The following is a 26,210-nucleotide window of genomic DNA, read 5'->3' on the forward strand; positions in this document are numbered from 1 at the left end:
GTATTTTAATGTCTTCAATTAGTAATGTAATCAGGAAAATGTCTGGTGTTAAACGTTTATTTCTACACATATTTAACATCCCACTGCAGAAAGAAGTCTAGGTGACAGACCACTGGAATACAACTTGCAAATATTATAGAAAAAGTACATCTAACATTGCTTAAATGGTATACTATGTATGACACATGCTTTTCCCCATTTATTTGGTATATCGCTAAACCAGACCACAATGTTCAAGTCATAATATCGTTCTATAGATCTGTCTACACCTATGAATAAACCTTACATACAGCATGCAGCAGCAACGATGTATAACTGTCATAATTTGCACTTTGACCCCCCCAGTTTTGTGCAAGTTGATATTCTCCAAAAGCATGTAAACAGACCACTGGTATTACAATATACAGCCAATACATCATATCTGTGTTTCATTAAAAAAAAAAAAAAAAAAAAAAAAAAAAAAAGCACAAGTACATTTCCATTCAGAATGAAAAGCTTGAAAAAAAATCCATCACCCTTCACTGTTTAAGGACAATTTTGTTAAGGAATTTAAAAATTCGTATTTTTTCATCTTTTGATTTGACTCTTCTAGATCCCCTTAGAAAGAATCCACAAAATCAAAACCACGGTTATTCTGGGAGTTAACTACCTTGTCAGTCCAGTTACACCCAGACTGATAAATCTCTCCTTTTCAATACCAGAACATTCAATGACTTCCTAAGTGTGCTCTTATGCAAGGGTTTTGATGTGGCCTTGGCATGAGTTGTACAGACATGGTCTTAGCAGGGTTTAGCTGAGTGGGTGGAATCAGAGGGATGTCTCCAGGCTGTGCAGGGGGCTTCCAGGGGGCTGAGGAATGGCAGTTTTGATCATGTCCTTATGGCGGTGTAAGCTCCTGCTGTCTATAGCATTATTGTTCTGATTTGGTGAAGATAAGACAGGAGGAAGGGGTGGAGGAAAAGCATTGCGCTTTATGGGTATGTCCTCCTCTTGATCAGTTTCATCAATCAGAGGGATGGCTGGCTCAGAGTCTTCAATGCGGAACTCCGGGTGGGTCATGAAGTTGTGAATGGAGCTGCGTGACTCTGGGGTCTCCAGACCTTCATATGGAGACATGGCGTCTCGAAAAGCATTCACCACACGGATCTGGCAAAGAAGATTAGGAAACAAAAACAGGAAGATTCATTGGCAAATATCATTCTGTGAGCCAAAAGGGGGGAATGAGGAGGTAAAGCCCCGTAAGTGGGCCACCCTATGATTTATGTTTTATTTTACTGCCATGCACATTATTAAAAAAGATCTGTATTTCCTTTCAAAACTCTTGTCTTTTTTTTTCTTTTCTTTTTATATCAAAGCTTTATTTTTACTGGATCTGGATAACATCATGATACTAAGACTTAAAGGAACACTCAGGGCTAAAGATATAATTTAATATTTATTGTGTTATGTAATCAGTTGTGCAGCAACTGTGCAGATTTATCAATTTGAGTCCCCAAAAAAAAAAAAATTATTTGCTAGCCATGAAGAAAATGATCACTAATGGATTTCTGTATATTGATAGTATGCTGTTCAGTTAGTAGTGCAACTTCTGACTGCTGTTTACTTCTCAAATATTACATTTAGTGTAAACAAAAACCTTTTCTACAGGGTCTACCATTTGTAGATAAGTATATTTTTGAGCCCCTCCAAGGGATGTGGCCAGAAATTAAATGATGTAGAGGTGGGTTACGCTTTATGCAAATCATAAAAAAAAAATTGAGGTAGCATCTCATGTGCCTTGCGCTCCTTTTGCACTCTAGCTCTGACTCTCACAAATGTTGCAATTTCACTCTGGTTTACTGACCATATTTTTGCTGAGGGCTGTTTAGACAGAGTACAAAAAATGCTGTGATCCATGTGGCATTTATTAAGGCCCCAAGGAACTTTGTTAATTTGTGGAAAATAAAAGATATAATATGTCCTATTTAAGACATCACAGCTGTCACTTACCTGTGTCTGAATTCTTTGAAGTCCTCTGCACCAGAGGACCTGCCCACGTCTCAGTTCCATCTCAGCATGGTCAATCTCATCCAGGTCATCCATCTCCTCCAGCTCCTCTTCTGGGATCTCCTCTTTTTGAGTGCCATGGCCAGCAGTCTTCAGGAACTTCAGTCGGCTTGTGGGGATGGTGGTGATCAACTGAGGATTGATACCAGAAACACTGAATTAGAACTATAGCACAGCAGTGCACAGGTTCTCCAATGGAAAATCTAAAACAATAATAAAATAAATAAATTACCCAAGACCATAAAAAAAAAAAGTGTCTTCAGGCTCACCTGACCCCAGAGAAGGCATCCAAAGCCAAGGAACACACACCAGAGCCACTGGTCAATACTGAGGCCTACACAGCTAAAGGGCTTTCCTCCGAACTGCACAATCACAATCTGCAAATTAAAGCATTTGTTAATTAATAAGGAACAAGGCAAACTTTGAAATCTATAAAATGCATTATAGTGAAGGAACAAGTAGAAGATAGAACAAAATGTCCCTTTTCAATAAATAACTCAAATAAAATTTGGAAAGGTAAAGGTTTAAGGGCAAAACTAAAGAAATTAAACTGGAAACACTGATCAACCATAATATTATAACAACCACCTTGTTTCTACACTCACTCTAGTCCACAATGCAGTTCTAGATTTACAGATCATGGGCCCATTTGTAGCTCTGTTGTTCTTCAAAAAGTCAGGGCCAACAAAGAGCAGGTATGATTTGGGTGGTGGATCATTTTCAACAGAGCAGTGACACTGATGTGATGGTGGTGTTTAGTGTTGCACTTGTACGAGTGGATCAGTGTTTTATATCCCTGTGTCACTGTAGGACTGATTAGTCCACCAACCAAAAACATCATGTGTCCACTAATGAAGAACTAGAGGATGACCAACACAAACTGTGCAGCAAACACAGTGGACCAACAAGGTAGGTGTGTTTAACAAAGTGGACAGCTTAAAAACTCCAGCCAAAGCAAAGCAACAGATTGTAGTTTTAGGTGTAAGTGTAGTCAAAGTGCTCCTGTATGGTGAGTGGAGTTGAGAGAATGTACAATGAGTGTAGAAACAATGTTACATTCCACATGATTAAATTAGACATACTATATTGATATATTCATCATGAAATATTCACTGTACAGGGCAGATGCTGTATTCCAATAATATGGAAATAAAAAAAAAATATTGTGGAGATATACACATATTACTTGCATATTTTGTTCTTACTTTACCTGGATAATAAATGTGCCAAATACAATTGAACAGAAGATGAGATTGTTGAAGATGCCATCAAAGACGTTCCTCTCGCCATGGATCTTGCGAGCATTGATCTCATTAAAGAGTTGCATCATGACAAAGGTGTTGAAAACAATGGTGTAGTGTTCTGAAGGAGGGGCGTGTAAGGGAGCATTCCTGCCGCTGTCAATATCAAAGATTTGCTCACCTGTTTGGAAAAGAAGTATAGCAAGATCCAAGGTAGGTACTTCTGTTTATTTAGATCTTACCCAATGGTCAGATTTAAAACGCTTGCTTTTGGCCTTCATTCATTTACTAAAGCATTTATCAAATTTTTTTTATTAACATGAGTATTGCTCACCAGCAAACAGTAGAGTAAATATAATTGTTAGCTGGTAGATGGCATGTCCCAGGATGTTCTTCATCATGGTTCTAGAGATGAGGGGTTTGTTGCGGCCGTACGGTTTCCTTAGCAGGAGGGCCTCTGTGGGTGGCTCAGTGGCCAGAGCCAGAGAGGCAAATGTGTCCATGATCAGATTCACCCAAAGCATCTGTACTGCTTTCAGTGGAGAGTCCTGTGGTGTGCAAAAGACATCATAACAAAAGAAGAGAGCTGTACTCCTATCTTTCCTCCTTTCATGCTCGACTGCGTTAAAGTTGATAAGTCAGAACAGCGTCAACACTGTGTTAGTGCGTGTTGTGCAATTGGATCAGTCACAGCAGTGCAGCTGGAGTTTTTAAAAGCTCTTACTGTCACTGAGAATAGTCTACCGACTGAAAAATATCCTGTCAACTGTGTCCTGTGGGCATAATCCTGTGTCCACTAAGGAAGATGCAGCAACAGATGAGCTACCATCCGTGACTTTACCTCTATATGTTGAATCAATAAGGGGAAAGTGGGTGTTTCAATAATCCAGCAGCAATGCTGTGTCTGATTATGAAGGCAACACACACCAACACATTAGTGTCACTGCAGCGCTGAGTATGAGCCACTGCCCAAATATTACCTGCTCCATAGTGGTCCTGTAGGTGTCCTGCCCATTGAAAGCAAACAAAATGTGCTGAGCCTGAGATGATCTACAGTCTGTAATTGCAGAACTACAAAGTTCTCCTCTATGGTCATTGGAGGTGAGAAAATGAACAGTAAGTGTAGAAACAGAGGTGGTCATAATGTTATGGTTGACCGGTGTAGGTTTCAGCACTAGATGATGAAATTAGGAATTTAATTTAATGGTGCAGGCTGACCTAGGAGCATACTAAAGAATCATTCTGCTTCAGGACTTGTCAAATCCTTGTGAAAGACATTTTAGGCGAACTCCCTTGAAGCTTATCTCTATAGTAATTACCTTCTCCTTTTACAGTGCATGCACTTAAAGGTATAATAGGCAAAGGGGGTAAAGGAATAGAACAACAATTAAAATATGATCCAATGCTCAAATGTTAAAAACACGACATTTTATAGACTGGATTTTTAAAATATATAGATGTGACTCAAGGGTCAATTTGTTGTTCCAGACTTTTATATTTGATGAAACTCAAGTTTTACATGCTGAAATTGATTAGTCAATTTAGATGTTTAGTCATGTTTAGATTGATGCGTCGCAAGGTATTTACCCATCTCTTTTGGTCTATTTAGAAGAATAAAGAAAGTCTATCTTGGAGACGCCTACCTGCGTGATGCAGGCCCCAGTGAAAGCTACAATCACAGCCACCACATTGACTGTCAGCTGAAATTGCAAGAACTTAGAGATGCTGTCATAGACGTTCCGCCCCCACATTACAGCCTTCACAATGCTAGAGAAGTTGTCATCTGTCAGGATTATATCTGAGGCCTCTTTGGCCACATCTGTTCCAGCAATACCCTAAAGAAACGTGACACATCAATATGACATGTTACTGTCAGATTCCACTGAAATGAGTCTCAATTGTACATCATAGTCTGACAATCTTCTATTTTTGGGGTTTTAGGCTACTTTGTTTTTTTAAATTGCAAGGAAAAAAAAAAATCATCAATCCATCATGTCAAGTTTTTGAAAGACATACCATTGCAAAGCCAACATCAGCTTTCTTCAAGGCAGGACCATCATTTGTTCCATCTCCTGTTACAGCAACTACTTGCCTTTGCTCAATAATAGTGCTATCAATTATACCTGAAAAAAAGATTAACTTTTGATTAAGTGAAAATCTCAGGTGTTGTTATACATATAATAACATAGGACTAATATATGCTAGGCCCCATTTCTCACCTTTTACTAAAGTGTGTTTGTCAGTTGGAGAAGATCTTGCTAGAACACGTAGTTTGGGCCAAAGCCTGTCAATGCGCTCTTGCTCAATCTGAAAGGAGAACTGATGTCTGACTGAATGACATTGACAAGAACAACCTCAAAACCGCAGTCTTGGCTTTTGGAAAAAATTATTTTGTAGTCTACTTAAGTAACTGTAGACCACATGTATTTTACATTTGGCATGGAATACTGTTTGTTTTGTTAAACAAAAAGAAAACGAAACACCTCGAATTAACAGTGTTTATAAATACAAATAATAGTAGATGTAAAGTTTATGGAATTTATATTTATAGAATTAACTGTACCCAGCTGGTAACTTGCCTCTCCCAGTTCATTTCGTATTCGCCTGTTGAACTCTTTGCCCTCAAGGCACACGAAATCATCTCCAGGATGGATGATACCACACTTGGTGGCGATAGCGCGGGCAGTGTTAATGTTGTCTCCAGTGACCATGCGCACTGTGATCCCTGCTCGCTGACACTTCCTAATCGCGTCAGGGACCTAAAATTATACCAACATCCACGGTTTCACAGCAAAGATTTTATGAAAATCTAATTGCCGGAGTAATATACTAAACTAAGTTCGATTATGAATCTTAAGCACTCACTTCTGGCCGCACAGGGTCTTCAATGCCCACCACGCAAATGCAGGTGAGACCTGTAAGGATGTCGGTTTCATTGTCCCAGTCTGGTTCCCCCTCGGAGGCCGGGAAGTCCCTATAGGCCAGGCAGATTGTCCTAAGGCCTTCTGAAGCCATGGGCTCAATCACCATTTTCATCACGTCATCTCGATCTCTGTGCTTGAAGAATTTGGGCTCACCACTAGCTGTCAAGATTTTGCAACACCTGCAATGCAAAAGTTGGGGGATTATATACAGAAATGTTTTAATTTTACATCTAAAAAGGATAAACATACACATTCAAAAATAAAGATCATTAGTGTAAAATCCATGGTTAACACAATCATATTGCAAAACCAGCATAAATTAAATATATATTGTAGACTTCTAGTTTGGTGCCTTGCTTATAAAAAAGTCATTCTCATGTGAAACCTTAGCACAAACTTGAAAGAGCGTCCAGTTCAAAATGAAAAAAGCCTCCATAGACTGATATATACTTGCCTTTTCTCAGTCTAATAGCCTGTCAGCAGTAACCTTTAAAATACATTGAGCAACAAAATTATTTGCTAAAGTTGGGAGATGATGATTTGGGGCAACTGTGTGTTAACAAGTTGCTCTCAACATGTTTTTTTGATTTGAAGTAATATGACACATTACATACAAAATTCTAGTTAAGCTTGAATACCCTTTTAAATATTTTAATTTCTTTTTGAGAACTTACTTCTTCAGGAGAATTTCAGAGGCTCCTTTGCTGAACATCCGATAGCTTCCATCATAATTTTTCAGCACTGTACTCATAGATTTTCTGACAGAGTTGAAAGTATACACTTTGAAGAGCTTTTCTTCAGGATACTCATTGCGGATGATTTGGTAGTCTCTCCGTAAGTCAACGACAAATCCCAGCAAGGCACATTCAGTTTTGTTCCCCACTTGACGGGGTAGACCACCTTCTTTTTCAGGTGACTACAAAAAAGCAGAGATTCAATCAGTAACCTAACTCAAACTGGAGTAAAATCATTTCTAATATCTTCCAGTCCAACACGGACTTTAAGACTTAGGTGGAATCTTATCTTGCATCACACTTGATGTCCTTTTTATAACTAGAAACTGTAACAAACAAAAAGATGGTTGCTCATTTAATTTATTAAAAGAGTTTTGCTCATCAATTTATTGCAATATACATGTTTACTTTGATAAATATTTTGACATTATATATTATATTTTAATACATTTTCCCAGTGGCTATGTAGTCACTGTGTAACAGTTTCTTACCATGATCTTGGTGGTGTAAGCAGAGTTTACACTGATGCCAGTGATGAGCAGGTCCATGATTTTGCCTGGAATGAGATCAGGCTCTGGAACCTTCCTATAGTGTCTGTCTCCCACATACACCTGCACCACGGTCATCCTGTTCATGGTTAAAGTGCCAGTTTTGTCTGAGCAGATAGCTGTGGCATTGCCCATTGTCTCGCACGCGTCCAGGTGTCTGACCAGGTTGTTGTCTTTCATCATTTTCTATTTATAAAAAAAATAAATATATAAAGATTTACACTGCACACAGCATTATATGCCCCATCAGTCTAGCTATAGAGTCCACCTCAGTTAGGAGTCATACAGATATCTGTAAACAGAAATAAATATACAATTGCAGAGCAGAGAATGTAAATGTAATTTCCTTTACATATATCCATCATTATGTTGACAGTTTTATGACTAACATTGGAAATTCCCTATTACAGAGAGGGGCCTTTTAAAATTTTAGTTCTTAAAATGGCAGAGTTTGGACAAATGATGATTTGTCCCTTGCTTGTTTTGTTATAATTTTCATAATGTTCATGAACACTGTACCGGGCAATCTGGAATCTTGAAAATGAGCTTTACAACCTTAATTTGGGTTGTCCTTATTGATTTCTTGTTTTCAACATTGTTGTTATTGCCAACTGAATATTACTTTTTTCTCATATTAACTTTGCTTCATGCTTCACCAGTGGGTCTTTAAAATTCATTGCAGTTTTGTGTATTGGTGAGGTTACAAAATTCGTGTGGAAAGCTGTGCGTAAAAATATATGTGCAAGTCCATCTTAAACGGGCCACTTTGTTGGTTCATGCTGATGGGCCTAATTAATACAACCAATCATGTGAGATCAATTAAAATGTTTACAATTTAATTCTTGTTTCTGTAATTTTAATTCAAATGCAGTGCATATTCCCTGCTCCTTAAAAAGAGATGCAAAAAATATTAACCGTATGTTTCACCTAAAACAGCTCCGATTCCTGGGAAACATGGGTTTGCAATGGCAATATTTATCATAATTTTAAAAATGTTGCGAAATATTTCTCATCAGATCAGAACTTTGAATAAAAATAACTTTTACGATTTTGGCACCATAGTGGGGCATTTATTTAGGTGTTTTGACCTACAAATATTGTAAAAATAAAATAATGTGGGCCATGTTAAGAACTGTGTAGGTCCAAGTATAGTTTTATGTTATTTTACCCTATTAAGAAAAATCTGATACTGCATTTAAACTGACTTTTTGCTCCGTTTTTATTTGTAATCAATATGCAGATGCAATGATTTGTATGTTGTTTATAACATAAGCAGTTGTAATATCAAGGACACACAAAGTCATACTTTGACAGAATAGGCTAAAGAGATGGTGACAGCGAGGGGCAGTCCCTCAGGCACAGCGACGACCAGCACAGTGACCCCAATGATGAAGAACTTCACAAAGAACTGGATGTAGACAGGGGTGCAGTCTTTGATCCAAGGAAGACCTTGGATCCAGAAGGTGTCCACCAAAAACAGCGCCACCAATATGATGACCGTCAGGGCAGACATGAAAAGGCCTAGAGTGTTAAAATAAAATAAATAAAATGCCATTCAGAAAAGGAGGGTAAAAAAAAAAAAGTAAATAAATAAGTAAATAATAAAATATAGCACACCCACTTAATATTGTTGAGGGCTAATGGACAAAATAATAACCCATTTGTCTGTTTCTAACCTGCTTTGCCAATTTGTACAGCTAGTTTGGTGAGCTTCCCTTGAAGTACTGATTTCTCTTTCTTTGGTAGACTGCTTTTCTTCTTCACAGCTCCATCAATGCCATCCTCACTGCTGAGTGGCTCTGTATCCACACCAGCTCCATCCTGATCTGGACAACCATCTGAACATATTAAACACAGCATTTTACAACTTGCAACTTTGATGGGGTTTTTTTTGTTGCTTTTTGTAGTTTTGTATTTTATCTTGTCAGTTTTAATGTAACATGTAGGTTTATTTAATTGAACTGAGCAAAAATATGGGTTAAACAAGGGTATCAAACAACAGAGGCCTCTAAGGTTCAGCATTAATTAATTAGTTCAACACCACATTTCATATACATTGTCCTTAGGGCTTATAAATATATATAAAAACCATGCATGCACCAGTGCTGTTCACATAGAAGGAGACATGAGTGCAAGTGGCTTAGATATGATATTAGGAGGTGGCATGCTGTGGTGTGGTGTGCTCACACTCCTTAATCCTGGGCTAGGGATTACTCTAGCCTGGCTGAGGTTTATCCTAAGCCAATTCATACACTACCATTTTAAACTAAACATCCTGTCGCATCAAGCAAATGCGCACCCCACAAACCGTGCGGTCAATGCTCTTGGATGACCTGGAGTGTAAAAGATAAACCAACGCATATGTAATTTGTGTGCAGACACATATAGGGGGGTGTGTGTGTGTGTGTGGGGGGGGGGGGGGGGGGGGGTGTCAGAGGGTCTTCTCTCCTTGCTATTAACTGCAATAGAAGCACATGCACTTAAGGCTACAGCAGCTCACCATATGGTTGTATGGCATTGTCAACCTTAAACACAATACTAGGGATGGCTGCCTGCCGCTTTGGTTATTTCTGTGCTCATTGCCCCTTGTTCACTAGTTTGAGTGTGTGTGTTAATTGAGGAGGAAAACATTGTTGTATGTTGTACAATGACAATAAATGCATGTTTAGCTTTTTTTTTTTTAAATATTACAGCACATGAAGCCAAACAGACCTCAGGGTAAACAGTTGCATGTAGCTTGTGTCTAGCTAGTGAGACTCAGCTAGACACAGTCTTTAAAAAATACTTACCCTTCTTTTTCTCAGAACCATCATGCTTTTTGTCTGTTGAGGAACAAAAATGGTACAATCACATGAGACACCAATGCAGGGCAGTCTTCATTAATGGATAGATGTTCTTGGTTAATATTTTTACAAATACAAGAATTTTACTTCTCCTTTAAAATTTATCATTTTGGCACAAGGAGGTTTTGTTCCATCAGAATTAATATGGGATTTACAAACATGCTCAGGGTTTGTGGTGTCCCCCCTCAAAAAAAAAAGCTTATATTATTGAGCACTCATGCGCCATAGTTTTTCAGATATGAGCTGATATGATTTTGTGAAATCGGCTTAGATGCTCTCACCTGTATTCTTACTTTTCTTGCTCTTTTCCTTTTTCTCCTTCTTTTTTCTCTCTTTTTCTTTCTTCTTCTCTTCTTTCTCCCTCTTTCTTTTTTCTTTTTCTTCTTTCTCTTCCTCATTGTCACAGTCTTCATCTCCTCCTCCAAGTAGAGTGAAGATGATTCCAGTTTGAGAGTTCACTCCCACAGCAGTGACCAGCATCCTCCCCGACCCCTCCATTACATGGGTGCCTAAGATAAGAGAACAGTTAACCAATTCTAACCATAGCTAACCCATATCCAAAAACTGGTATTCTTTGAAAAAAGTAAACCTAAATCTAAGATTCTCAAGCCTTAATTTAACTGACAAAATTACTAAAAAGTTTTCCAATGTTTTCACTGGCCAAATTAATTGCATTTTATAAATATACACAGATTTAGAAAATAAATGCCTGCAACACACTCACAAAGGTTTACAGTACGTACACGTCACTCCATTTTAAAAAAATTCTTTGTAAGCAAGTCAATGTAACTGATACAAGGAGCATCCCAAAAAAAGGGGCTCAGCCTTTGCAAACAAATATGGGTCATGGCTCAGCATTGTGTAGGGTCTGTGTAGGGTGAAACTGGAGACCGTTGTTGAATATACATGACCTTTGTGCCCTCAGACAGCACTACAAGGGAATCGGTCATACTAGTTTGATAAATATATCTACATCGACTAGGAAAACTTTTTGGAATAACATTGTAATTAACAGTCTGCCAATGCATTAAGAAATTCATTCTGAAACTACTGTATTATGTTCAAAAGAAATAATGTATTACTCATATATTGAAAAACAAGCAAGTTCTTTGGGCCTGAAATCATTTGAGAATTCATCCAAGATTACTTTATGCCAAGAAAATTCTTGGTGTAATTTTCTGTGCAAATCTGATGTACTGTACCAGTTCAAAGTTTGGACTCTTCTCATTCAATTGCTTTTCTTTGTTCTTTATTATTTTCTACATTAAATGAATATGGAATACATTAAATCTAAGGAGGAACACATGGAATTATGTAGTAAACAAAAAAAGTGTTAAACAATCTAGAATATATTTTATACTTTGAATTCTTCAAAGTAGCCACTTTTGCTTTGATGACAGCTTTGCACATTCTCTGCAATTAATTTGTACTCGCCTTCTTAATGTGTTTGAAACCATATCTTGGGTTTTGCAGAGGTAGGGCTGGTACACTTTTCTATACAGTGAATAGCCCTATTCCACCAATGACTAATGAGATGATGTGTCCAAACTTTTGACTGGCTGTGCATGTCTGGGATTTTGGTGGGTGTTCCTTTTATAAACCCCTATAATCAACCTGATTATTTTAAGAAAATTTTAAAAATGGTTTCCACATGAATACACTGTCAATTTTTTCAGTCATTTTGCTTCTGTCCCAACTTTTTCCTGAGTGTGTTTCAGGCATGATATTATGAATTTGTTTATATTCACAGTCAAGTTGATCATTGGAAAAATATTTTCAAAAGAGCAACAGATCAGTACTCAAAGTTGTGAATGTCTCACTCAGTACATAGGTGTGATGAGAAGGAATGTCACTATAGAAAAGGTAAAAATAAAAGGAATTGAGACCTGAGAGCAGCATTGCGTCTTTGTCCAGTGTCTTTTTGACATGGTCTGACTCTCCAGTGAGGGAGCTCTCATCAATTTTCAGATCGTTGCATTGGATTAGCACCCCGTCGGCAGGAAGGAGGTCACCTAAATGTATGAACCAGATGGTCAGCCTCAGACACAACACAGAAGCTTTACTTCTAAAGCCAAAATAAGGGCTTTCAATCAGCCAAGACAGGAGGCAGTGACAAAGTGACAAGTCAGTTGCAAATGGTCAGATTATTAGTTACCTTAGATTTAAATACCACGAAGGAGAACATTACAGGTTTACATATACACACACTATTGCCCCTTTCTTACTGCACAATTTAACATCCCTGTCCATAACAGGAAAAGGTGGAAATTTTATTTGGACGGTGCATTATTCTCAACACCACAGAACTGATTTCTTGTCAGTGGCGGTCCTATAGCTGTCCATTTCCTTTATTTGACAGGGTATGAGGGAGCTGATATTGTCTGGCTAGTACAAGTTTATGTATAGTTTAGATGTTTCTGATAAAGTGACCCTTGAGCTATCAAGGTCAATATACTAAATAACTGACAAACCAAGAACCTTTTGTTTTTCTTTCTTATAACGATTGTGTGTCAAATATATTAAACATTGGAGAGGTAGAGCTAAAGAGAGGCCATATTTACCATATTTTACTTGCGCAATGTCTCCAACAACTATCTCAGTCACAGGAATCTGAATGACTTGACCTCCACGTATCACTGTAAATTTTTGCTCCTGCTCAATTCGACTCTGCAAGCCACGAAATTGTTTTTCTTTGCTCCAGTCATTAAAGGCTGTGACGAGCACCACGCAGATGACAGATAAGAGGATAGCAGCCCCTTCGATCCAGCCAGCCTCAGCTTCACCCTCATCCTCCACTCCTCCAGCAGCTCTCCCACAGTCTGCAGGACAAGCCAAAGAAGTGGTAGGGACACAGCTGTTGCTACTTGAACATACATTCATTATTCTTATTATACATTACCATTACTACATAAACTTATCACTTTCATGGTAGTAATCTATTCCAACAAAACTTCACTAACAACTGCAGCATAAATAAAAATCAAACTATCAAACACACGACAACAGGAATAAGAGCTGTGGGCCACTTTAAACCTCTGAGAACTGGTGGTTATTATCCACATTGTCCATGTGAAGAGAATCAAAGTGGTGCTCTATTTGTGATAAGTTTAAAATGCACTCACTTTCTCTTTCTGTTTCGGGAGGTCTATAGAAGGAAAGGCCTAGAGATATTATGGCTGCAACCTCCAAAATAATTAGAGTCACATCTTGCAATGCTTCCCAAACTAACTGAAGAAATGTTTTTGGCTTTTTAGGAGGTATGAAATTTTTTCCAAATTCTTCTTTTCTTCTTGCAATGTCATCAGCATGGCCACTTAACCCTGGAGGGGAAGAAAAATAAATAAACCTTTATTATTATACATATCAGATAAGAAAGAAAAAAAAAATTATATAAAAATCCATTTTGCAATAAGTAGCTGGTACACTGTAAATAAAACTTGTGTTTCACCATTCACTAAAGACACAATTTAGAAATGAAATTATTTTACTTTACATCCAGTTAAGAGTGAGGGTCAAACCGTCACCAAGGGGGAAAATGACTGGTTAAATTTATGGATGGATAACACCCTTCTTTAAGATCAACAAAAAGTAACACACACGTTAATACACTGAGCAGCAACTGTCATATCATAAGACGGTTATATCAGATTAGACCATCTCTAGGAATCTTCTCTTCAATTCCTCAAGCACCAAATAAATAAATAAAGATTTCAGGACTCAGAATTCTTCACATACTTGTACATAAGAAAACAGTAATGTGCACAATATAAATTTACTCAAATGCCTGGTACATCATTTGTCAACATCAAACTAACAGTTCGCTCATCTTTGAGGGAGCTAAGAAACACCAAGCTCCACTCCTGCTTCAGATTTTTGGAAAAATCCAAAAGGTTTCCTTTGACAACTCAACAGAATGTGTCTGAAAAGATGTGAAACTGTTAAGAAGCTCATACTGAAAAAAGGAATAATCAGAAACAAGAAAATGTGCAAATCAAGTTGTTAGTGAAAAATTCATTCAACTAGGATGACTGAAAGTAAATTTTGGGAGACCAGCCAGTTATATGATGTGATACACTAGCACTATACATCTTTGTGTAATCTCTCCAGCAGCTGGGTCAGGTTTGAGCAATAGTTCTAGCCCAAAGGGACCTCTACACAGTTTTGATTTCACCTCTATGTGCTCGATTGTCTGGGAAGCCCTGATGTAATGCATGTGGACAACAGAACTGGAGGTGGGCAAACCTGACATTAACATTATTTTCCTACGTACAAAAAACTAAGAGTGAAGGGCAAACTGCAGTTGCAGTTATCACTTCATGTTTATGTCTTTCACTGGGAAAACAGAAATATGATTTCAAATGCCCCAATCACTTAAATCTCATCTGAACCTGAAAGGCATGGTTCAGCCCTCTTAACTCCTTTTACCGATCTGTTTATTTATTCTATTGCAAATCCAGACCAGCCAGATCTTGACCTGATCCTGATTATTTGGAGCCTGTTCCAGAAACACATGAAGTTTAGCTAGAGGTCCCAAAGGATGGGACAATTCAAAGATATTATAAATGTTGTTCCATTTCATATTTGCTTGCATAAAATAATTATTTTCAATTGTCTTTATTAAAATAACCTTAAAAATTAACCCTATGGCCAAGTTGAATCAACACTAATTTCACTTCGATTTACTTAGATGAAAAAAGCAATTTTCCAATATGACAATCCAATTATCAGCTAAAAGTAATTATAAACTTCATAAAAACATCAGACTGAAAAGAATTCCTCCTTGTGTTCTGCAGCGGTAGAGAGGGCTGATATTATTTTCACCCTTCTCCCCAAAGTAATCAACAGCTAGATTGCATCTTTATATAATAGAGACATTTCAATGGGCACAATTTTCACTGTTTATGTAATAACTATCTCTGGCAATTAAAATCCAGTACATTTCATTCATACAGCATTAATGACTCTTAAACCCTTAGACAAGACACAAAGCACAAAACAATCACAATGCCAGCCCCAGCACTCCTTTCTAGTCTTCACTATTATACTGGATGCTCATTCATTTTCAGACCTTCTATGTCAATACTCTACTGAATTGATTTAACAAAACAAAAGTCACAATTTATGTCTTTCTTCTTAAAAACTTTAAATCCTTCCTGAGGGCGCACACTTCTCTTTGGACTATTTGCTTCTTTAAGGTCTGTGGTGTCTTGGGTAGTGACCCATTATCTTATTATTCTTATTTGAATAATATTTGGGTTTTTTTGCAAGACTTTGGCATTTTGACATGACTTTGATTTAACTAAGTCCAGTGTCACTGCCCCTCTATTTTTGTCCAAAGCACAAGCAAGGACAAAAGCTGAAGAGAACAGGAGCTCTGTACGGCATTGTAGCAGTCTCAGAGATTAGTGGGAAACAGAGCAATGAGGAGGCTGCTCTGTGGTTTAAGGTGAGGCGGGATTACATGCAGTAAATCGATCTGCTCCCACCTGTCACCAGCATGCTTTGGCAGACAGCAGGGCAGAAATGTGGCAGTCCTCAGTTTAATGCCACAGAGTCAGGTCTACTGCCATTCAGCTCATTCAAAATACACATCTTACTGTCCTGTGTGCATTAAAATAAAAAATGCAAATCAGCACAAAAAACATGCAGTGAATTTTTAGGAGCTCTAAAATAAACCAGAATAAAGCAAATGCCGGATGGAGCGGCACGCTAAACGTTTGGCCAGAGTTATCTAGGGAAATATAAGCTGATCATGGCATTAGACGAATGATTTGAGAGGAGCGAGCCAAAATCACATGTAGATCCATTGGTCTAACATGAAACTCAGAGGGAAAAATACAGAGCAAATAATTGAGCAATGACGACATTCCAGTAAACCATGCTGATTAATCAATAAAGAAGGTAGTACATCATACTGTGCATATGCATTACACAGGACACACAGTGCACCTTAAGTATGAATTTTGCTTTTTTCCATTCTTTCATAAAGGGATGCAAGAGAACATGTTGTATTATGGAGATTTAAAAACAAAAAACCCAGCATTAGAATTATTTCACAACAATATTTTAATGCACTTGTTGTACTTCAGGAGAACAGACCTTTTGTGTGATACAGAGGTACACACAATTAATTAATTTTACAAGTTATATTTTGCCAGTGTCCGTGGATTAAGTGTTGAATGGAATGGGGTTCTGAGCAGTGTTGACTGTAAAGTGTTCTTGGGTACCTAAAGATTCAATAAGTGTAACAGTTTATAAATAAATATAATAATATATACATTTCACTTTGTAATGTTAATCCAGGAAGCTGCAGGCCCACATTCTACACAAATTCTTTTTTCTACAACATTTTGTTTAATGGCAGTAGCATTGGCAAATATGTACATGCCAGGGAATTGGTAGTTTTAGAGTCTGACATTTGACCTCATTTTAAAGGTCGTCAAACTGGCTTTTTAAATAAATACATAAATAAATACATTTAAAAGGTCAGATGCATAAAACTATATTTTATATGCAGTACTGTACTGCTCTGAGAGTTGTGTTGTGGCTGGGATATTAAAAGTTTAAATCCATTGTCAGTAAAAGATGTGTTCAAAAATTAATATCGAACAAGTTTATCTGTGTGACCAACCACCAATAATATCACAATATTGAAAAACTGATATATATCCATTAGGCTTTAATAAAGACTTTAAAAGATAAATATCAATGCCCCCATGTGTATTAAAAATATGACCTCCTTTTTAAATGTTTACTTGATTATTAATGCAACCACAGACGATTTGTACTGGACAGATGGTGGGCCACTGAGCTAAAGTATCCATATTTTAATGTTTTTGCTACTTTTTTTAACATTTGTTACAGGTTTCTCAATGGTAATACGGGCAAATTAGTAAAATTAGCAAAATTAGCACGCCAATGTTTTTGTAGGCTATTCATATCTCCAAATATCATTCAACAAATTGAATATTAACATCCTATTATAAGCTGCAATGGGAACAGAAAAACTGAGGACAATTAATTTTCTGTGCAGTAAAAATAGTGAAGACTGGTTGATGCCTAGATGTACAACAATTTTGTTTTCATCATATTGTATTTGTAATATGCTTTTCAGCATATAATGTAGTATGTAGTGCAATCATATTGCTACAGTACAATGTATAATTAGGTTGGTTATGTGGATCAAGTGCAGCACAGAATGTGGGAGAATAATTTCCTCCCCTTTCCTTACCCTGCAATGGTCTGGCACCCCCTCCAGGGTTTGTTCCCACCTTGTGTCCAGTGATTCCGGGTAGGCTACGGACCCACCGCAACCCTGAACTGGTTAAGTGCTTACAGACAATGAATGAATGAACTACTGTTTGCTTGAGTGTATTTGAAAGCTCTGTGTAATGATATTTGTTGCCATAATAAAAAGCTTGAAACACCAGCAGACAGAGCTTCGACGAGGGTGCTTTTTTATGCTTTTTTTAAGCATAAATTATTAATATTACCGTGTACAATGTGCATTGAGTTAGGACATAGAACCTAATTTCACAAAAACTGGGAACTGTCTGGAGATTAATTAGAAACAGTCAGTGCCTGGACAAAACACAAAACAGCCCCAACTCACTGACAGTCAGGCATACCAAGTTCAATGATCAAGTAAGAAAACATGGATATGCTGGTACATAACACACACACACATATATATATATATATATAATAAAAAAAGAGAGAGTAAGACAGAAAATCACATTAAGATATTTTGTGAAAATTGTAGCTGTAGTTTAAAATCACTATTCTGGTTGAATTCAACACAAAAACTGTGTTCAGTTACCTTCGGTGGTGGAAGATTTTAACCGGGAGCAGAGACCTTGAACATCTCCATAGCACTCTTGGATTCTCTGTAATCCTTCTGGCCCTCTGAGTTCCATGAGCGATCGCAGCTCTTTGAGAGTGCAGTTGAAGTCTGCATCGTGGTTGGTTTCCGCCTTGTATTTGGAGCCACGGAAAGAGTTTCGGGCCATGCTTCCTCTGCAGCACACCACACAATGGCAGAGAACTGGCTCCCACAAGGAACGCTAAATCTTCAGTGTCAAAATCCAGAATTTCCCATAAAACTGCTAATTAATCAGGGGTGCTGAAAACTAGATTCCAAGGGGCAAACTAGAGGCATGTGAATGGCTATATCCATCCAATGCACCTGCATGTGTTCCTTCATCTTGGTTTGAGCAGGTTCACTGAAGATCCTGTTTGACTTGAGGTGTACCCTCAAGCTACATCTGAAAAGAGAAACAGGCAGCACACTTACTGAAATTCTGCATTTATACAAATCAGGGCAATTAAAAATGAAGTACTTTTTTTTGCTGTCAATTTAAACTCTAAATTAATTGCTTGTCTGGTTTGTCTGGTGATTAGGGCAGCATCATATGTAAAACACTTTCTAAAGACGTGAATACCCAGGGCTGTGATTGGGAGCCACACTACACAACTCTTTGTCTCATGTAGCAGACCTAATTCAGCTCATTATCTAATTAGCAAGTCCATTATGTGATGGTCCTGTATGTAGAAGAAGAAGAAATGCCATATGAGGCTGGCAGAATTGAGGTTCTAAACCCCTGGACTAAAGAAAAATCATAGTAGTTGCTGCTTTTATTGTAAATATAGTGCTACAATATGTTAAGGATGTAACAATACACAACTTCTGATATTAGTATTGTGTCAATTATATTTTATCCTATGTTAGTTAGTTTGAGGTTAAAGAATTTAAGATTGGAATGTTATGATTCATAACTCTTATATTGAATATTGAAATGTTGTATACTTTGGAAAAAGTAAAAAAAAAAAAAAAAAAAACCCTCAAAATGGTAAAACAAAGTATATATATATGAGGAACTATTCTTCAGTTAGAAACGCCAAAAGCAAACAGCGCCATGCTCAATCAATGTGAGAGTCATATCAAACAGAATGACAGCCATCTTTAGGGAAGATGTGAATGACCATGCGAAGTGACAGTCAGCTTTTCTGCCAGCCCGTCATAGGCAAGATCAGCCAAGACCATTTAAAGACACGCAAGGCTAAAATTAGTTCGATTACATAAAACAGACCTCTACTTCTAGGCATGATCAACTTGAGGTGGTATATGCAAACTTGTCTCTGATTTAAACTTGTTCTAACATGATCTGAAATGGCTAAAAAGGAATTTAACCCTGGGAAACACTTTGTAAAACAAATGGTTAAAATGTATGTTGTTAAGTGAGGATTAAATCTAGCCTCTTAGAAAACCGTGATGGCGGTCAGTCATACCTAAAGTCAACTCAAAGGTCGGGGCCATCACAGTTTCAGTTGAACAAGTGCAACTGAGAAGATGATGATTTTCTTCCTCAATTAATTAGTCTCCTAATTCGCTTACTCATTTTATTATGACTTAATATGTTTGACTATATTAACCACAGCACAGCATCTATAAACAAAAATTCTAAACCTAGAGCACATATTCCTCAACCACCACAGATATCTTCCTTCAAAATGTCAAGAGGTGATAGGAGATCTTGATTATTCCACATAATCACACACAGCAAGACTGAGATACTCACAGAGTAGCTTTAAATATCCGTTCCTGCAGCACGAGATGGTAAGAAAAGATGGCAGCTAAGCTAGTACGATCACAAAGAGGAGCTCCTAAAACCTAAAAAGACGGGCCTTTCACTGCTAAGGCCCTCTGACATTACTTCACATCACACAAGCTCAAACTATCAACTAAAACTCAAGGATAGTTCCTTCACTTTAATGCAAATAATTTGACCTTCAGCATGCAGTCCTGCAGTGCAGTCTTCATCAGAGGAAAAGGCTTGCTAAATGATTAGCGTAGGAAAGCCTCTTGCTTAATCTAATTAGGAAACGGTGGCTGCTTCTGCATCTCAGTGCACACTCAAAGGTGCAGAATTGAGATTGCGTAAAGGTTTGAACACCCTTATTTAAATTTATATATATATTTCTTGTTCTAATTGAGAACACAATTATTAGCACATCCTCTGATGGTAAATTAAATATGGCAAATCCATATCATTAATCAAATTAACAATGCTTTCTAAGTCTACATTCTGCACTACAGTTGTATATTTGACACAAACAAAATCTCTGTTATGGTTGAGTTGTTCATTATTTAGTTGTATGGCAAGAGCTTGGTGTGTGAGTTTCTGCTACATAATTTAGATCCATTAACATCAGGGTTTTTCATGAAAGCACAAAGTTTCCTTGACCTCTGATCATAATGGGGTGGATCTCAAACAGTTAAGCCTAGTTCTGGACTACACAGCATTTTCAATGGATTTCCCCTGAAAGGTGCATATAGTCAAGCACTAGGCTTAATCCCCATCGGGGAAAGCACCTCAGTTTTACACTAGGAAATTAAAATCAGTGTGAATAAATCATAGAAAATATTTGCCTTAACAAATGTCTAAAATTTGTAGAAACTCCTTAAGTTAACACTAGCTACAAGGCCTGTCAGTATAGATTTCCTTTGGGGGGGTCTATTGTCCTAGAAATCATTCTTTTTCACCATTAAAATATAGAGATAACAATATATTATTAATGCAATAACATTTTAAAACAGCAGTGAACTTTAAGCAGACACTGGAATTGAAATATGGAAAACGTTCTCAAACAAATCAACATCCCAGAACAGAGAGACCAGAGGAAACATGACAGAACCAAGCAAATGGCTAAAATACTGTTGACGTTCATTCTTCAGTAAACAAAGCAACCATCAAACACAATAAGCAATATTGTGGTCAATTGTTTGTACAATACATTGAAAATATAAGCACAGTGGACACATGTTCAATTGTGCATGCACAGCTTTTAAAATCTTCATAGATAAGCATGAACTAAAAATGTTACACACCACAACAGCCCAAATGAGCTTAAGGTCACTATGCCCAATGCTAAGAATCTGCTAGAATGGTATAAAAGACCCCAGACACCAGGCTAAGGAACTGTGGAGCTATTATCTGGAGACATGCCTCATCACCCAGCACTTTGGAGAAAAGTTTGAACAGCTCCTATGATCCAAAACTTATTATTTAATATCAGTCCCTGTCTACAATAATGTACTTCTGGCTTAACATCATCAAACCCCATACAGAGACATTCCAGTATCAGGCCTCTAGCAGAGGACTTCAGTTGGTCCTTCAGGGGAGTGAGAACATCTATTACAGGTAAATAATTTACAGGGTGCGCATTAACACATTAATATGTGGAGCCTAGCAACCCAAAAACTTAAATAAAACAAATCAGGTTTTTGAGGGACTGCCCAAGTCAGAAGTCATAAAATGAGTTGTTCTGATTTTGTGCTGCAGCTTATGCAAGGTGCAACTATAGTTAGCTTGATGCTTATGTAAATTAACTATACACTCGTGATATGTAATCTGTGAGAAAACGAACAGTGCAATGAAGTTTTTTTTTTTTTTTTTTTTGGTGCCAGACAGCACTTGGATAGTGCAGGGCTCTTAGCAGAGTGGTTTAACATTCACTTTGCTGTTTCTGCGTACACATCTCTGAATGTTCACTGGCTCTGAGCAAATCATCAAAATGTCAAAAATGGCAGCAGAGTGACAGCTCTGGGTTAACAAGCTGCCCACATGTCACAGCAGTGGAATATCAAAACCAGTGCATCTCCTGAAGCCTCACTGTCAAGCTGCTCCACTTCTTGCAGTTCAAAGGTGAGAGTACATACAGTACTGGGCAAAAGTCAGAGACCCACTTACTTAGCTAGTTATTTTCCTTTAAACTTATTGTACTCATTTAATTTATACAATACTCATAAGGAAATTAAATGAGGAATTTATTAAATATGATCCACTTACAAAACCAAAATAGGTAAATAGGTTTCCAGAACTGGAATTCAACATTTTTTAAAAGCATATATAATATACTATTCCAGACAGCAGTGCACAACATGATATACCATCAAAACAGTTCCTATCACATTAATACAAAAACTTCATTGGACTAGCAACTCCAGCGCTCAACACAATTGAATTTGAAAGGGTTTACAGAGATTTAAAATATTATCCTGCAAAATTCTTTTAAAAAAATCTCTCAAAAAGAACAACAGGCATAACCAACATTAAAATGGCTCACACATTAATATATTAATTTGCTCTGTAATATTCTCACTTGCACTCAATGGTCATCATGCCTGGAAATAGCAGAAATAAAGCATGGATTCTGACATTAGCACCAATATACAACCCTATACAAACATGTGAACATGCCTGTGGTGACACTGAATATCTGAAATCAACAGAATCTCAAATCAGTTTAATGTGGTGTAGCTGTGTTCCAGCACAGCCAATTGGGACAAAATATGATACAACTGCATGAAACACCCAGAGAGTAAAAGTCAAAATCATATGACCCATACTTAACACTGCTTCATTTCGCTGACTCACAAAATATGACATGTAGCAGACTGGACAGTGCAGTCATGGGGGCCATGCAATCTGAGGATAAAAATACTAACATGACGGAAGCTTAAAAGGTCAAGATGCTTCCCACTAAACACGCAATAGCTCCCTGTGTTCTAACAATAATCCAAATTAAAGGCCTTTTTTGTTTTTTCTTATTTAACATTGGTCTAAGCATGGTGGAAATTTAAGTGATTTGTCCCTTGTGTTTCTTATGAATTTGTTTTTTGTATTAATTTTTTTTTAAAACAAACACCTCATTTCCAAAAAAGCTGGAACACAGTGCAAAATGTAAATAAAAACAAAATGCAAATGATGTACAAATACTAAACCCCTATAGGTTTGACAATTATGCAAAAACAACATTTTAATTAAGACATTAAAAGTTTGCTTTTTGAAAAACTTGCCCATTTTAATGATACCAGCAACACAATACAAAAAAATGTTGGGACTTGGTAATGTTTACCAAGTGAAGCAAATTTGCTTCACTTCTTTTAACAACACTCTAAACATGGCATCCCGGTTTCCAAAAAGAATTTCAAATGTAGATTTGTTGGACCACATTATGCCTCAGAACAACGTAAATGAGTTTGAACCCAATTAAGGTTTATATCGTATATTTGTATATCATCGCTGTCCAATCAAAAACATGCATCTCCATTTTTGTTGATGTTTAGTCTACTAAATTTGATAACAACAGCTGTCCTTCACACTGAAAATGTCATGAGTGGGACAATAGAAATTCTTCACATTTACTTGGAATACATTTATTTATTTATTTATTTTACATGGAAAGTTAAAAAATGTTTTCCTTCTCCCATAAAGTTACTGTTTTGCATTGGACAGTGACTATATGGTTTCTTTTTGCATTTTGACTTTTAACTTGCATTTGTGAATGCAGCAACTAACTGTTCATGTACAATTGTTTTCAGAAGGGTTTCTGAGCTCATGAAATGATTTCCACTACAGAAGCATGTCTGTTTTTAATTCAGTGTCATCTGAGAACTCAGACTACAACAAATCAATACTGATTTGGGGTCTTCTCTCTTGCAAATAAAGATTTCTCTGGGTTCTCTGAATCATTTAATGAAATGTATTATAGATTATTAAATCTCCAATTTCTTTACAATATAAAATTGAGAAATTATTTCAATATTTGTCCACAAATTGTCACCCAGTAGTGAACCCTTCCGTGTCTTTCCTTCTGCAAGTCTCAGCCTCTCTGGGATGCACTTTTTAAAACCAATCAAATACACTGTTTAAATAATTTTTAATTAATTATTAATTATTGCTTTTGTCTTTTTGGGGGGGGGGGTCAATTTTACACAATGTTCAGCTTGTTTCTCTACAAAAGAATTTATATAAGTAATACAGACATATTTGTAAGGTGTTTAACATCATATAGTCCATCCCTCCACAAAAGCTCCCTTAGTGTAAACACCAAGTTCTACTTATTGCCCTGTTAACATTGAAAGATATTTTAACACCTTGCCTCTTAGTACCCATGAACCCTTTTGTAAAATAACAGCCGCCCATTTATTTTGTTTTCACATCATATCACTCTGAATGACTTTTTCCATTTTAGCCATTTAATTATGCAGACCTTTGGAAAAACGGATTGAATTCCATGTTATTTTCTGCTGTGATATCGCAGCTCTGGTAAATCTACATATCCACACAGACAGAGACACCTCTACCCATCTGAAGAGTCTGTTAAGCCAGAGGGAAACGATCCCCACATGTAGCAGGTATGACGTAAGCCCAACAGGACCAGAGTAGTTTTGGATTATATTAAGCCAAAGAAGTCACCCCCCCCACCCAAAACAAATAAAAAAATAAAGTTAATTGTTTACCACTAATAATACACTGGTGTCTAGAACTCAATATTTACTAGTCCAAGACAGGAGGGCAGAGCTGCAATATCATATTATAAACAGCTGGTTTAACACCTGGAGCTGAGTTTATGAATGTGAGCCAGCTGACACTTCTGTGATTTGCATGGTTTCCTTGTTCCAACACCAGTGAATCATCCATTGACCAGTGACAATACCAGCATGTCAGGTGTAAAGTGTAAAATATTTCAGCATTTTTAACAAATACTGAGATGTGGAAAAGCTGTGCGCAACTTCTAAGAACATACAGATCTGCAGATGTTAATTATAAAGTGCGATGCATGTCTAATTATCTCACAAGACTTGACATAGCACCTTCTCTTGTCAGTGTTTCACACCTTGCTGCAGTGCCGTCTGTGCATGCGCAGTAGGTTCAGACAAAGGGAGGAACTGCAAAATAACAGGGAACAACACACCCTTGCAAAACAGGGAGGTGTTTCACAAAGCAAAATGAATTAAACTCAATTTATTATTGTCCAATAGGAATGTCCCCTCCAGAGCATTACCCGGTGACTTGACTTTGTGCTTAAGTTACTTGGCTTCATTTGTGAAAGAGATACAGCAGCACATTTGATGATGAAATCTGTAAAAATATACTTTGCTGAGGGTTTGTATTATTATTATTATTAAACATGCAAGATAGCATATCAAAAGCTAAATAAGTAATCACTGCCATGGCTGGACATTTCTGCTTTGAATCGTTAGTGTTTCGACGGTAAAATCTAGACAGCAGTAGTTTATTGTCTTAAAAACCTAAAGAGCCAATCACGTCCGTTTGTTGGACGGGGCTTTACAACAGCAGACCAGCTTTGTAGGGATGGGTGGAACATAGGTGCAGGCACTAATTGCATATTCATATATTTGTGTGTACTGAATCAAAATGGTGGTGTAGAGTTACACCTAAGCCACTTTGAAGGCATTAGAGGATTTTATAAACGTGTCATTTTTATTCAATTTCAGGCAGGAGCTTTTAGAAGTGTCATAGATGAGCGGATGTATGCTTTAAGTAATGTTCACGGACACCTTTTTGTCAGTTATATGGAGCTTAAAACAACAGACAGTTTTATCAGCAGCTGGCTTTCATTAGCTCACCATGCGCTTCTCCAGGATTAAATTGCTATTTTATAGATGGTTCTCTCTCGACTAACTACAATTAGTGAACTATAACAAGAATCTTATTAAATATACGTGAGGTCTCATGCCCAATTTAACTAATTGTTTTTTTTACATGTTTTACATGCATAATATTAAATTTACAGACAGCGACTAATACGCCAGCCCCTGACAACCTTTAACACGTGGGAGTTAAGAGCCCAAACAAGAGTACAGGCATTTTTTTTTAATCATCAGATTTTCCTAAGTAGAACTGATGATTTTACATTAAAGCAATAAACGAATAAACTACCCCCACCCAACAAAAAAAAAGGGCCGTAGTTTCTACTCACGTTTCCCCGCGAAGCGTCTCTCCATCCTCTTTTCATCACTTTATCCATCTGCGCTCTACAACTCCATCTGGAAGGCCCCGCCCAC

The 26,210-nt window shown here is 37.2% G+C and overlaps 1 protein-coding gene across 2 annotated transcripts; it reads right to left on the reverse strand.

Annotated features, from left to right (window-relative positions):
- Positions 1-426: 426 nt before the first annotated feature.
- On the reverse strand, positions 427-26,210 carry atp2b1b (ATPase plasma membrane Ca2+ transporting 1b). 2 transcript variants are annotated; one of them, XM_066648828.1, is made up of 21 exons: positions 26,126-26,210; positions 18,156-18,600; positions 13,459-13,656; positions 12,898-13,155; positions 12,223-12,348; positions 10,618-10,845; positions 10,283-10,315; positions 9,170-9,331; positions 8,800-9,014; positions 7,437-7,679; positions 6,886-7,127; positions 6,153-6,390; positions 5,867-6,046; positions 5,507-5,594; positions 5,304-5,410; positions 4,931-5,122; positions 3,622-3,835; positions 3,257-3,468; positions 2,316-2,423; positions 1,990-2,178; positions 427-1,146 (listed from the first exon to the last, which is right to left on the reverse strand). In XM_066648828.1, the coding sequence occupies exons 2-21, from the start codon at positions 18,343-18,345 to the stop codon at positions 808-810; spliced, it is 3,762 nt and encodes a 1,253-aa protein (XP_066504925.1). In that variant the 5' UTR covers positions 18,346-18,600; positions 26,126-26,210; the 3' UTR covers positions 427-807. The 2 variants fall into 2 exon arrangements, with proteins under 2 accessions (XP_066504925.1, XP_066504926.1); XM_066648829.1 differs by lacking the exons at positions 3,257-3,468; positions 3,622-3,835.

The sequence above is a fragment of the Hoplias malabaricus genome, chromosome 17, assembly GCF_029633855.1.
Source record: "Hoplias malabaricus isolate fHopMal1 chromosome 17, fHopMal1.hap1, whole genome shotgun sequence".
Taxonomy (NCBI): domain Eukaryota; kingdom Metazoa; phylum Chordata; class Actinopteri; order Characiformes; family Erythrinidae; genus Hoplias; species Hoplias malabaricus.